The sequence below is a fragment of the Hyla sarda genome, chromosome 7, assembly GCF_029499605.1.
Source record: "Hyla sarda isolate aHylSar1 chromosome 7, aHylSar1.hap1, whole genome shotgun sequence".
NCBI classification, from domain to species: Eukaryota; Metazoa; Chordata; class Amphibia; order Anura; family Hylidae; genus Hyla; species Hyla sarda.
Genome location: NC_079195.1, coordinates 62,563,034 through 62,575,870, shown reverse-complemented (window position 1 = coordinate 62,575,870; position 12,837 = coordinate 62,563,034). Strand labels below are relative to the sequence as shown.

The following is a 12,837-nucleotide window of genomic DNA, read 5'->3' as shown; positions in this document are numbered from 1 at the left end:
TTAAGGGGGGAACAATTTCCGAATCATAAAATACTGTGTGTGAACAAAGTCTCAGCTGAAGTAAAAGGGTCTAAGCAAGTAAGGTGGGCCAGACATGACGCAGTTTATTCAATGATTGAACTGATAACTGGGCCTGTTAGAAATCTGCTGTTGAGAAATTGTTTTGCAGCAACAAAATCATACAAACCAAAAAGCAGGTGCATAGATAGGGGAATTTAACCAAGAACAATAACATTAAAACATGAAATATTATCATCTGTTTTTTGCTACTCTCATTTTTTTAATACTTTTTATAATGAAACCACAAAAGAAAGTAAAATCCAGCACTGCCGCTATGTATCCTATTTGAATCTTCACTCCAATGGTGTAGCCAGCGCTAGCGTATAGTGTATGCTGCATCTGGTGGTGGTGGATTGCCGCTCCGAGCAGGCACCTGTAAAGGCAGCATACAGCAGTCCTTCAGCGCCAGATCCGCAGTGTAATACGCACTGGGGATCCGCTCGTGTGAACGTACCCTTAAAGGGGTACTCCGCCCCTAGCATCTTATCCCCTATACAATGGATAGGGGATAAGATGTCAGATCACAGGGGTCCCACCGCTCGGGACCCCCGGGATCTCCGCTGCGGCACCCCGCTATCATTACTGCACAGAGCAAACTCGTTCTGTGCATAATGACCAGCGATACAAGGGCCGGAACATCGTGACATCACGGCTTAGCCCCCTCATGACATCACAGCCCGCCCCCTCAATACAAGTCTATGGGAGGGGGCGTGATGGCCACCACGCCCCCTCCCATAGACTTGTGTTGAGGGGCAGGCCGTGACGTCACCATGGGCGGAGCCGTGATGTCACGATGCTCCGGCCCCTGTATCGCCAGTCATTACGCACAGAGCAAGTTTGCTCTGTGCAGTAATGATAGCGGGGGGGCTGCAGCGGAGATACCGGGGGTCCCCAGCAGCGGTACCCCCTGCGATCTGACATCTTATCCCCTATCCTTTGGATAGGGGATAAGATGCTAGGAGCAGAGTACCTCTTTAAGGTGTAAGGGTCTATTCACACAGCAGAATTTCCGCTTGCGCAATTCCACATCAAATTAAAGCTGATTGACTTCTATGGGATTCCGCACTCCCATTCACACTTCTGAATTCCGCTTGCGGAATTCCACTAGCCGACTCTCCACCGCCAAGACACGTTCTTACAACTTTCGTGCGGAAAAATTTCACAGCCCAACCCTTGGGAGGGTCAAACCACTTCTAGAGCTGCATAGGCAACACATGAACATTCAGCCATACCGTACGTTTGTGTGTACTGAGAGGTCAGGAGAGAGAACTGTCGGCTATACAGACATTTATCCAACAGTTATTAAGAATGTATGACCACCTCAAAGCTAAGTGACAGGTAACTTAGTCATGCATGCCAATACACATACATACCACAGTTTGCGGTATGAAGCACAGAACATATTTCTATTAAGAACAAATGAAAGCATATTGCATGCATTTTGTCCTTTTGACGCATTATAAGTGTGAAAAATGCAACAGGGGAACATGATCTACACCCAGCTAATGGGTTGACCTGATAAATAAGTTATTATTCTATTTTTACATTGCCTGATCATTCGAAAAACATTTGAATTTGTTTACAAAATCTGCTTCTTCTTTAGACATCTAATGAATGACACTAATGAAAGTGAAAGGGCACCTGTTCATTTACATTACCCTCCATGGAGAGAAGGCGTGAATGCTCTGGCGGCAGCTTATTTCTCAAAGGATCAAGCAGAAAAATATCAACATGTCCAATCCGTCTCTCTTGTTATGCCACACGACACAATATCTGAGCGGAATCTGGCTGAAAAATTCCGCTAGGAAATTCTATTGCAGCAGATTCCCATTGACTTCAATAGGTTTCTACTGCACAGTGCGAACGGCGGAATTTCTCTGGATGCCGGTGTGGTGCCATAATTTGTGTTTTGCCGTGGATTGTGTTACATGACTGAGCACTCTGCAGTGCTGGAATGGACATGTCAATTCTTTCGCCAGAATGAGCTCAGACATGCATTGCCATCTATGGAGATGGCACATTTCTGTGCGCTCCGGCAGGACATGTTGTTTTCAGAATGTCAGCCTGTGTTTTCCTGAAGGACATTCTGCAAAACTTCTGTCATGTGAACATAGCCTAACATTATCTTTTTACCATGGGCAGAATTAAGTCAGAAAAAAATCAGTCTTTCTATTAAAACCAAAGGGGGAGATTTATCAAAACCTGTGTAGAGGAAGAGTGGTGCAGTTGCCTATAGCAACAAGATTGCTTCTTGCATAGACCTCTTTAAAAATGAAAGAAGCGAGCTGATTGGTTGCTATGGGCAACTGCACCACTCTTCCTCTACACAGGTTTTGATTAATCTCCCCCATAGAGCCTACTGCAAGAAGGCCGTGTGGACATAGAGGCTGCATGGGTAAGTATAAAAAAAAACAGCACCACACCTGTCCTCAGGTTGGGTGTGGTATTATAACTTGGCTCTATCAAATTGAACTGAGCTGGAGTACCACATGCAACCTGATGACAAAGTGGCGCTGTTTTTGGAAGGAAGTTTTTCTTACCAAAAAAAAAACATTTTAGTAGTATGTTGTTGTTAGAGATGAGCGAATTTACAGTAAATTTGATTCGTCACGAACTTCTCGGCTCGGCAGTTGATGACTTTTCCTGCATAAATTAGTTCAGCTTTCAGTTGCTCCCGTGGGCTGGAAAAGGTGGATACAGTCATAGGAGACTCTTTCCTAGGAATGTATCCACCTTTTCCAGCCCACCGGAGCACCTGAAAGCCGAACTAATTTATGCAGGATAAGTCATCAACTGCCGAGCCGAGAATTTCGTGACGAATCGAATTTACTGTAAATTCGCTCATCTCTAGTTGTTGTTACTAATGTTAACCTATGGGAAGGGTTCTGTGGAACAACTTAAAATGTCATGTTTGTAAAAAAAATATAAACACTTTTTTTGTGTAGTTCTGAGCTGCTCCACAAACACTTCAACTACAATATGTGTGAACAGGGCCTTAGCTGGGACTATGCACTGGCTAAAAGATCAAACAAACACGTAACATGCCTTATGATTTATCGAAATAGCTTGTGTCATACAGTGTTTTATGAAAGAAAAAGAATATGTGCTATTTTATCTATCATTTTGGGTGGCTTTTTTTCTAAAATGCAGACTAGGTGTGTTTTTTGTATTTTTTGTTTATTTTTATTTATTTATTTATTTTTTTTACATATTTTGAGAGAAATTCTTGAATCAAATGACTTGTAATAGGAAAAACACAACCGAAAAAAATGCAACTGAAAAAAGGCACACCACTAACAAAAATAGTATAAAATGAATGCATAAACTATAAAAGAAAAAAAATATAATAATAATAATAAAACTAAGCAGTTTTTTTTAGATATGTGACAGGATCTTATGGTATACTTAGGAGTCGACTTGTTGTGGGTTTTGTTGAGGTGTTTTTTTTTTTTTGTTTGTTTTTGCTGCTATTTTCGGCATCGCATGAAAACCAGGGACGTCTATTTTGCCACAATTACAAATTTCCTGGCGACAAAAATGACACATGTAAATGCCCCCAACCAATTTTTTTGTAGTAAATACTTTACCAGAACACCTACCAGCAACGGAATTGCAAGGCGAGAAATACAAATGCAAGCTACATAAATTCATAAAACAATACTGGATTCAGATTAGTTACAGGTCCTCTAGTACAGTGGTCTCCAATCTGTGGCCCTCCAGCTGTTGCAAAACTACAACTCCCAGCATGCCCGGACAGCCGTTGGCTGTCCGGGCATGCTGGGAGTTGTAGTTTTGCAACAGTTGGAGGGCCACCATTTGGAGACCACAGTTCTAATGCAATGGTCTTCAACCTGTTGCAAAACTCCTACTACCGACATACTAAGTTTTGCAACAGCTGGGGAACCTCAAGTTGGGGAATCACTCTAGTACTGCAAGTGCACCCATTTGATCTTTTTTGGTAAGACATCCTGAACATGTACTGCATTTATTGATCAATATATCTACAAAAGATGTGAACCTAGCCCAATGGTCCTCAAATGTGACCATTTCTGGTACCAAATCTTCTCCCAACAATACCTTATAGCAAGTTATCTTACCTATTATGTCTTGTTTTTACTGTTTGTCCACTATACAGGCTAAGCTCATAGACTGCAAACGTTGTCATTGAGCCCCAATTTACACCAATATAAGGCTGAAGTGTCTGCCAAGAGACAACAAGTCCCCTTTGAAGACGCTTAATATCAGTACTTGACTTTTTTTTTTTTTGCAATCTGTTTACATAGGTAAAGTCCCAATCATTTTGCTCTTTATCATTGAGCTGTGTATGTGGTTAGTGTGGTGCCAGTTTACCCAGACAATGCGTTAGTCTGCTAAATGAGGTGTTTGCAATGGGAGGGGAAGATACCTTGTTGGACTTGGTTAACCCCTTCCGTCCTGCAAAGATCAGATGCCTCCATGCTGACTAAACCCATAATTCTGTAGGCATGGAAAGGGTTGTGGAGGAAGGTCTACAATTGTATTCTTATCTGGAGATCACCTGAGAGGACCAGGTCTCCTTCCCCAAAATCTCCAATTTAAGCTGTTTGATCTGGTTCATAAAAACATCAAGCTATTGACTTTGAAATGCACCCAACACACATTTGCTGTCATTCTCAATGGCCCTTCCCTCATTTCCTATGTAACTCCTTCCTTAATAAACCACATTAACATTATTCCCCCCACAAACACTACGTGGCTCCAAGGATCAGATAAACCTGTCTGTTTCCTAGGACTCTTCCTGTTTCAGGAACTTGTATCAAATAATTATAGACCACTATAGGCCCCAGTTCGACATTACATGATCCCATAGACTCCTATAGCAATTTTTTTATGGCCCAGTATAATATCAGATCACTTGGAGCCAACAGAAAGTCTTCACCAGAATCCAATGATTTCGTTAGACCCAAAGTATCTACTGAGAAACATAAAGACTCTGATTAAGTTTCTACCCAGTCAGTCTGTCCTGTGATATCATTTCAATGACTCCGATATCTTATCTGGAAACAATGAATCCCCAAAATGGTTTAACAGCAATGAGCTAAGACTATCTAATCCTGAAAAAAAAAAAGGTATTGATTCAATTACTTGACAGTTCTATCATTGAAGGCCGGCCTTCTAGAAATGAACTTGGAGCCAGTAACTTCTGAATTGAGGGATTAGGAGGATGTGACAGTCGCCGGACAATGGAAATTACTGTAACACCCAATAAGCCTATTGTTGTGGACATTATTACATGTGTTGGCTCATTACACCCCACCTTGAGTCTGGGGGCTTTAAATATGCCTGACAGACATTGAGGAGGTTAGTTGCACATTGGAAGAGGAAGGAAAGGGACAACTCAGAGCTGGAAATGGAAAAGAGATCTTATTCAGTGGAATGGCTTTCGGAAAGTAGTCATAGGAACACGACGGCTACTACAACTACAACTCCTCTCCCCAATGTGGATTTATTAAGGAGCAGGTTGGGTCAAGCTTATCCCTATGGGAAGGAATATAATATCTCGTTGCCATTGGGAATGGAGAAGCCTCAAGCAGGAACAGAGTTCAATGAGAAGGAAAACCACATTGACAACAAAATTGCACTTTATCAAGCACCGAGCTCCCTGCAAGACACGCATGGTAAGATGACTTCATTGGCTGTTTCTTAATAGATTGCTCAAAAATGAATAAATTTTTTGTTATTATTATATAGTGTTTGTTTATTTATCTCATTGTGTGTGAAAAAAAAATAAATAAATATATATATATATATATATATATATATATATATATATATATATAGTACTATTATAACAATAATTTTTTATTTTTATTTATTTTTTGCATTTTTAAATCTCACTTTTACATGGGAACGCATCTCTTTTATGTCTGCTGATATTCGTCCCTATTGGCAAAACATATAAGCTTTGCTGTACAAGAGCAGTGACCTCAATGTCAAAAAACTACAATTCCCAGCATGTCCTGATGATAATGCAAGGTGGGAAACTGTGTAGTTCTGCAACAGCTAGAAAGCCACAGGTTGGAGGCCATGTTTTCAGAGTCTGAATCTACTGTCAAGGTGCAACTAAAGAGACTGTTTTATTATTTTTCATTTTTGAAAATATATGATGCTCTGCGACAGTTTTAACTTTTTTCTAGACATTGTATCATGCAACCTGACCAGTGTTTCCCACTCCGGGTGCCTCCAGCTGTTTCAAAACTACAACTCCCAGCATGTTTGGACAGCCTTTGACTGTCCAAACATGCTGGGAGTTGTAGTTTTGCAATAGCTGGATGCACCCATGTTGGGAAACACTGGTCTTAGACCCTGGTTCAGCCAATTGTAAATTCATTGATCTTGATATAAAATGTCCTTGTTTGCTTACTAGAAACAAAAACTGCATCATAGTGAATGACCATACACTCAGATGCTTATCATATGTTAATATCTAAAGAGTAGCTATACAGGGCAGTAGCAAAATCAATTGCAACTCAGTGAGGTGTACATAGGTGTACATAGTGAGGTGTACAGTAGTGTAGATTGACACTGTATCTCCTACTGTACTGCTCTCCAGCTGTTGCAAAACTACATCTCCCAAGATGTCCTGACAGACGGCAGCTGCATTAACTTAAATAACTTTTCTTAATAGGTCAAATATGTATGTTACTTGTCTGATCTCTGACTTCCATTATATGGTTTCTTTTTTTTTTTAGGAGTTTCCATATCTAGAAAAGCATTTCAAGAGCTCTCTGCCCAAAGAACAAGTCCCATCCCAGAGAAGTGTCAATTCTCTGACACTGACAGTATAAAGAGTCCAGGTTCCGTATCTGAGGACGAGTCTTCATCCCGACCCAGAACGAAGTTCACTGCTGAGCAACTGCAGGAGCTAGAGAAGAGCTTCAAGGAGCACCGCTACATTGGGTCCAGTGAGAAGAAGAGGCTGTCCAAGGTGCTGAAGTTATCAGAAACTCAGGTAAGATGACTCTGTACTGTATAATGGCCTAAGCTTGGTCACATACCCAACTATGATGCTTCAGAGCCTGTAGAGAGTCTCCTCTTAATGGTTCTACTATATACATAAAGGAATTCTCCACTTTCAATGGCCCCAGAAGGGTCCCTTGAAAATAAGGTTATTATAAAGTATCAACAATAAGCTGCAATCTTTAGATAAAATTAATAGTAAGTTTTGTAATGTTGCTACAGTGCCTCCAGGGGGGAATAAAGCCGGACAGATCCTCCACATTAAGAGGCGCTCTTTGTCGTCTATCTCCTCTTTTGGCCAAGAGATGACAATAGTTAATGGCGGAAACCACTCTATAAACTTAGAATAGGGTATATGAAAATATGTTTTCTAAACTGGGTAACCCCTTTATTCTATGTTCTTGTATAATAACATTCTTATGTTTTTTATTCTCTTTTAGATCAAAACTTGGTTTCAGAATCGAAGAATGAAGTTTAAGCGTCAAAGCCAAGATGCAAGAGTTGAAGCTTTCTTCTCCGGCCTGTACCTTCCTTTTTACAACTATTCAGACTTTCAGCAACCAGGTTGCTCAGTACGACCAGATCTGACCGTACCCATTGCCCCTCCAGCGCCAATCCATCCCTATGGAGCACTGACAACAGGAGTTGTTAGGCCTGCAATCCATGCTAGACACATCACTGCGCCAAATCTTGGAGCCTACCCCTGCCCTTCTGTGCTGGTACACCCTATGATCAATGAGCCAATAAGCCACAGATATGCCCCATATTAATTTCTTAAATGGACTTTCAATGGACATCTAAAAACAATGCACATAATTTATTGTAAGTTATTTTCTTTTTTATTGGTTTTATATAGTAGAATATTTATATATAAGTGCGCTTTATAACAATAATGTGAACACAATTCATTGGTTTGCACTGTGAGGAACTGAATTTTAAGTAATAAACTAAAAAAGTTGTACGTTTCATAATAAAATAGTTTGCAATCCAGTTCATATTTGTTTCCAGTGTTTTGTTCTGTGTGTAGCTCTAAGGGTCGAGACCACATAAGGAAGCACCCAAAATGCAGCAACTGATGGCAGCGCGTTTTTGCTAAACATCCGCTGCCACACTTTGCGCCCACTGGCAGCCACATATAGCCAACCACAAGGGGTAAAGTGGTTAGTCACATTTCACTCCTGGTGCTTTATAGGGGTTTCTATCCTCTGCTACTTCATTATAGATAACCTATGGTAGGAGGGGACCCATTTACACATTTTGTACTGTTCTATTAGGGCAGGAGTGCTTTATGACACACATCAGTCTGATTATTGGGGATGCCACCAAACGTGTATTCCACACATGTTTGGTGGCATGCCCAATAATCAGACTGATGTGTGTCATAAAGCACTCCTGCCCTAAGAGAACAAAGTGTGTAAATGGGCCCCCTCCTACCATATGTTATCTATAATGAAGTAGCAGAGGATAGAAACCCCTATAAAGCACCAGGAGTGAAATATGACTATAACAACTTTACCCCTTGTGGCTGTCAGTGGGCGCAAAGTGTGGCAGTGGATGTTTAGCAAAAAACGTGCTGCCATCAGTTGCTGCATTTTGCGACAATATTAAAAATTGCTATACCATATTTTTATGCAAATAGGGCTGAGCTGGAAAACCAGCAACAACCCATCGACAAGAGCAGAGATGATTCAAGGAGGAGGGGGGGATTATGGTAAAAAAAAAAAACAATGCCTGATCCTTCTCACCCCTTGACATGTCAGGAGACCGCCATATGCATTAGGTCAGCTGGTTCAGCTGAAATCAGCTAGTTTGGCCAATTTTTTATTTATTTTTTGAATGTGTATAAGGGCCTCCTGAAGAGTTACCTCCTAGATGTCTCCGATGAGAGGCTCCGTCCCTCAGATGATCCTAGTAACACCTATACAATGAGTGAGGAGGTGAAAGAATCTTGGCACCAGCACAGTAATAAAAATGTAATATTAACACCTCCCCTCACAATACTTATTGTTCCATCATTCACTACAATGTTAACACCTCACTACACAATGTTGACTTCTGACACCTCCCTGTTCAATATTTCACCCGACTGGTTGTATTTTAACACCTTTTCCTTAGTAATGGTAACTAATTCACATCTAGTGAAACAATGACACTTCGTCATACGGTATACACCATTACCACAACAATGACCTGTACTGACCCCACACCCAACATGGCAACATTACATTTTCTGGTTTATTTATCCTGCTTTTGTATTACTGAATATTATTCTGGATTATCTATCTAATATCGGGAGTCAGGAAGAAATCTACTGTACAATTTTGACAAATATATTATTATATATTTGCATATTATAAAATATATTCTGCCACTAGTTACTATACTTGCAAGATAATAATTAATAGTCCCATCTTCTTGTTTTCAGCTATTGTAGGAACAGCAGCTCTGGTGCACAAACTTCTGCTCTTGCATTGAACGTACTAGATACACTAACACATAGGAATGTTCATAAAGGGGTACTCCGGCGCTAAGACATCTTATCCCCTATCCAAAGGATAGGGGATAAGATGCCTGATCGCGGGGGTCCCGCTGCTGGGGACCCCCGTGATCTTGCACGTAGCACCCCGGTAGAATCAGTCCCCAGAGCATGCCCGCTCTGGGTCTGATTAGAGCTGTCACGCCCCCTCCCATAGGTTTGCATTGAGGGGGCGGCGCGTGATGTCACACGGGGGCGGAGCCGTGACATCACAACGATCCGTCCCCGTGATCACCAGTAATCAGAGCAAGCACACTCCCGGGACTGATTCTAACAGGGTGCTATGTGCAAGATCACGGGGGTCCCCAGCGGCGGGACCCCCGCGATCAGGCATCTTATCCCCTATCCTTTGGATAGGGGATAAGATGTCTTAGCACCAGAGAACCCCTTTTAAGTACACCTAGTAATATTTGGACAGAGATTCCCTTTAATACCTTACCAGAAAACAAAACTGATGTTTGACTCTAACTTATTTGGGAAGAAAGAGTGGTGCAGTTGCCCATAGCAACCAATCTGATTGCTTCTTTTACTTAGAGGCAATTCTTTTAAAGGAGTTATCCAGGATAAGAAAACATAGCTGCCTTCTGTCCAAAACAAAGCCACCTCTGTCCTCAAATTGTGTGTGGTACTGCAGTTTAGTTTCATGAAAGTGAATGGAGGGGAGTTGTAATACCAAGCACTACCTGAGACAGTCATGTAGACTCTATGGGGGAGATTCATCAAAACCTGTCTTGAAGAAAAGTTGTGGAGTTGCCCATAGCAACCAATCAGATCGCTTCTTTTGTTTTCCAGAGGCCTTTTCAAAAAATGAAGGAAGCGATCTGATTGGCTGCTAGGGGCAATTCAGCAACTTTTCCTCTGGACGGGTTTTGATAAATCTCCCAATATGTTCACACAGGCTTCATACAGGGTGCTCTATACATTCTACAAGCCCTAGACTGAGTTCATATGGAATAAATGCCACATGGCTTCTGACACAGATTCCACTTTAGAATGAGACTATTTGCACATGAATTTCAATCTAGTCTCATTTTAACCCCTTAAGGACTCAGCCCATTTTGGCCTTAAGGACTCAAACAATTTAATTTTTACGTTTTCATTTTTTCCTCCTCGCCTTCTAAAAATCATAACTCTTTTTTATATTTTCATCCACAGACTAGTATGAGGGCTTGTTTTTTGCGCGACCAGTTGTCCTTTGTAATGACATAACTCATTATATCATAAAATGTATGGCGCAACCAAAAAACACAATTTTTGTGGGGAAATTAAAAAGAAAAACACAATTTTGCTAATTTTGGAAGGTTTCGTTTTCACGCCGTACAATTTATGGTGAAAATGATGTGTGTTCTTTATTCTGAGGGTCAATACGATTAAAATGATACCCATTATTACATACTTTTCTATTATTGTTGAGCTTAAAAAAAATCACAAACTTTTAAACCAAATTAGTACGTTTATAATCCCTTTATTTTGATGACCTCTAACTTTTATATTTTTCCGTATAAGCGGCAGTATGAGGGCTCATTTTTTGCGCCATGATCTGTACTTTTTTTTATACCACATTTGCATATAAAAACTTTTAATACATTTTTTATAATTATTTTTGTTTTATAAAATGTATTAAAAAAGTAGCAATTTTGGACTTTTTATTTTTTTTACGATCACGATGTTCACCGTACGGGATCATTAACATTTTATTTTAATAGTTCGGACATTTACGCACGCGGCGATACCAAATATGTCTATTAAATTAATTTTTTACGCTTTTTGGGGGTAAAATACGAAAAAACGGACGTTTAACTTTTTTATTGGGGGAGGCGATTTTTCACTTTTTTTTTACTTTTACATTTTTTTTTACACTTGAATAGTCCCCATAGGGGACTATTCATAGCAATACCATGATTGCTAATACTGATCTGTTCTATGTATAGGACATAGAACAGATCAGTTTTCGGCTATCTTCTGTTCTTGTCTGCTCGATCTCAGACCAGAGCAGAAGACGCCGGGAACCGGAAGGTGAGGGGACCTCCGTGCGGCGTTCTGAATGATCGGATCCCCGCAGCAGCGCTGCGGGCGATCCGATCGTTCATTTAAATCGCGCACTGCCGCAGATGCCGGGATCTGTTATTGATCCCGGCACCTGAGGGGTTAATGGCGGACGCCCGCGAGATCGTGGGCGTCGGCCATTGCCGGCGGGTCCCTGGCTGCGATCAGCAGCCGGGATCAGCCGCGCATGACACGGGCATCGTTCCAATGCCCGCGGTTATGCACAGGACGTAAATGTACGTCCTGGTGCGTTAAGTACCACCTCACCAGGAAGTACATTTGCGTCCTGCGTCCTTAAGGGGTTAATAGTAAGACTGTAGAGGGAGATTTATCAAAACCTGTGCTGAGGAAAAGTTGTCCAGTTGCCCATAGCAACCAATAAGATCACTTCTTTCATTTATCAAAGGCCTTTTCAAAAATGAAAGAAGCTATTTGGTTGCTATGGGCAACTGCATCACTCTTCGTCTACACAGGATTTGATAAATCTCCTCCATTAAGTACTGAGTACCTTGAGCACTACGGGGGATTTATCAACAGGTTTAGTGTCCCTTTTTTTTATGTTGTAGAAAAGTCCCAGAAATGTCTCTGTTGCGCAAAATTTGTGCAACCTTTTTACTAAGTGATTAAAACTAAAATAGTTACTCATTTTTCATTAAAACTAGTCCCAATTTTGTCATAAAGCCCTCAATTGGTCACAAATCTACACCAGCCCAGATCTAGCTTATAAGGGTACGTTCACACGTGCGGATTTTTTAGCGGGTTTTCCGTTGCGTATTTGAAAGTGGGCGGGCTCTTCTTGGCTGTCCGCAGCCGTTTTTCCGCGGCGGAATGTACACTGCGGAAAATCCGCCGCAAGCCTCATTGAAGTCAGTAGGGACTGTGGCGGATTTTCTGCAGCGTAAACTCCGCCGCGAAAAATCTGCTGCGGACAGCCGAGGAGAGCCCGCCCACTTTCAAATACGCAGAATAAATCTGCGCATGTGAACGTACCCTAAAGCTGGATGTGGAGAGCATTTTCATAAAGTTTCAAATTTTTTGCACAATTAGGTAAAAAGATCGCAGAGAAGGAATCCAACAAAGTGGTGTTATAAAGTGATTTTTTTCTTTTTATTGCTTACTTGCGCCAAATTTATCAACCCCCATGTCATATGAATGATATGATAAATATGTCACACACAAACAAAACCAAAAACAAA

At 41.1% G+C, this 12,837-nt stretch overlaps 1 protein-coding gene across 1 annotated transcript; it reads left to right on the top strand.

Moving 5' to 3' along the window:
* The first annotated feature begins 2,398 nt into the window (after positions 1–2,398).
* Positions 2,399–7,978, top strand: LOC130281741 (homeobox protein vex1-like). Its single transcript, XM_056529320.1, has 4 exons — positions 2,399–2,455; positions 4,196–5,717; positions 6,792–7,051; positions 7,500–7,978. The coding sequence occupies exons 2-4, from the start codon at positions 5,450–5,452 to the stop codon at positions 7,827–7,829; spliced, it is 858 nt and encodes a 285-aa protein (XP_056385295.1). The 5' UTR covers positions 2,399–2,455; positions 4,196–5,449; the 3' UTR covers positions 7,830–7,978.
* Positions 7,979–12,837: the final 4,859 nt, after the last annotated feature.

Excerpts from the sequence above, each read along its gene's own strand:
- LOC130281741 (XM_056529320.1), top strand. The coding sequence starts at position 5,450 with ATGGAAAAGAGATCTTATTCAGTGGAATGGCTTTCGGAAAGTAGTCAT. Across the intron at positions 5,718-6,791 it reads CTCCCTGCAAGACACGCATG|GAGTTTCCATATCTAGAAAA; the intron begins GTAAGATGACTT and ends TTTTTTTTTTAG. Across the intron at positions 7,052-7,499 it reads TGAAGTTATCAGAAACTCAG|ATCAAAACTTGGTTTCAGAA; the intron begins GTAAGATGACTC and ends ATTCTCTTTTAG.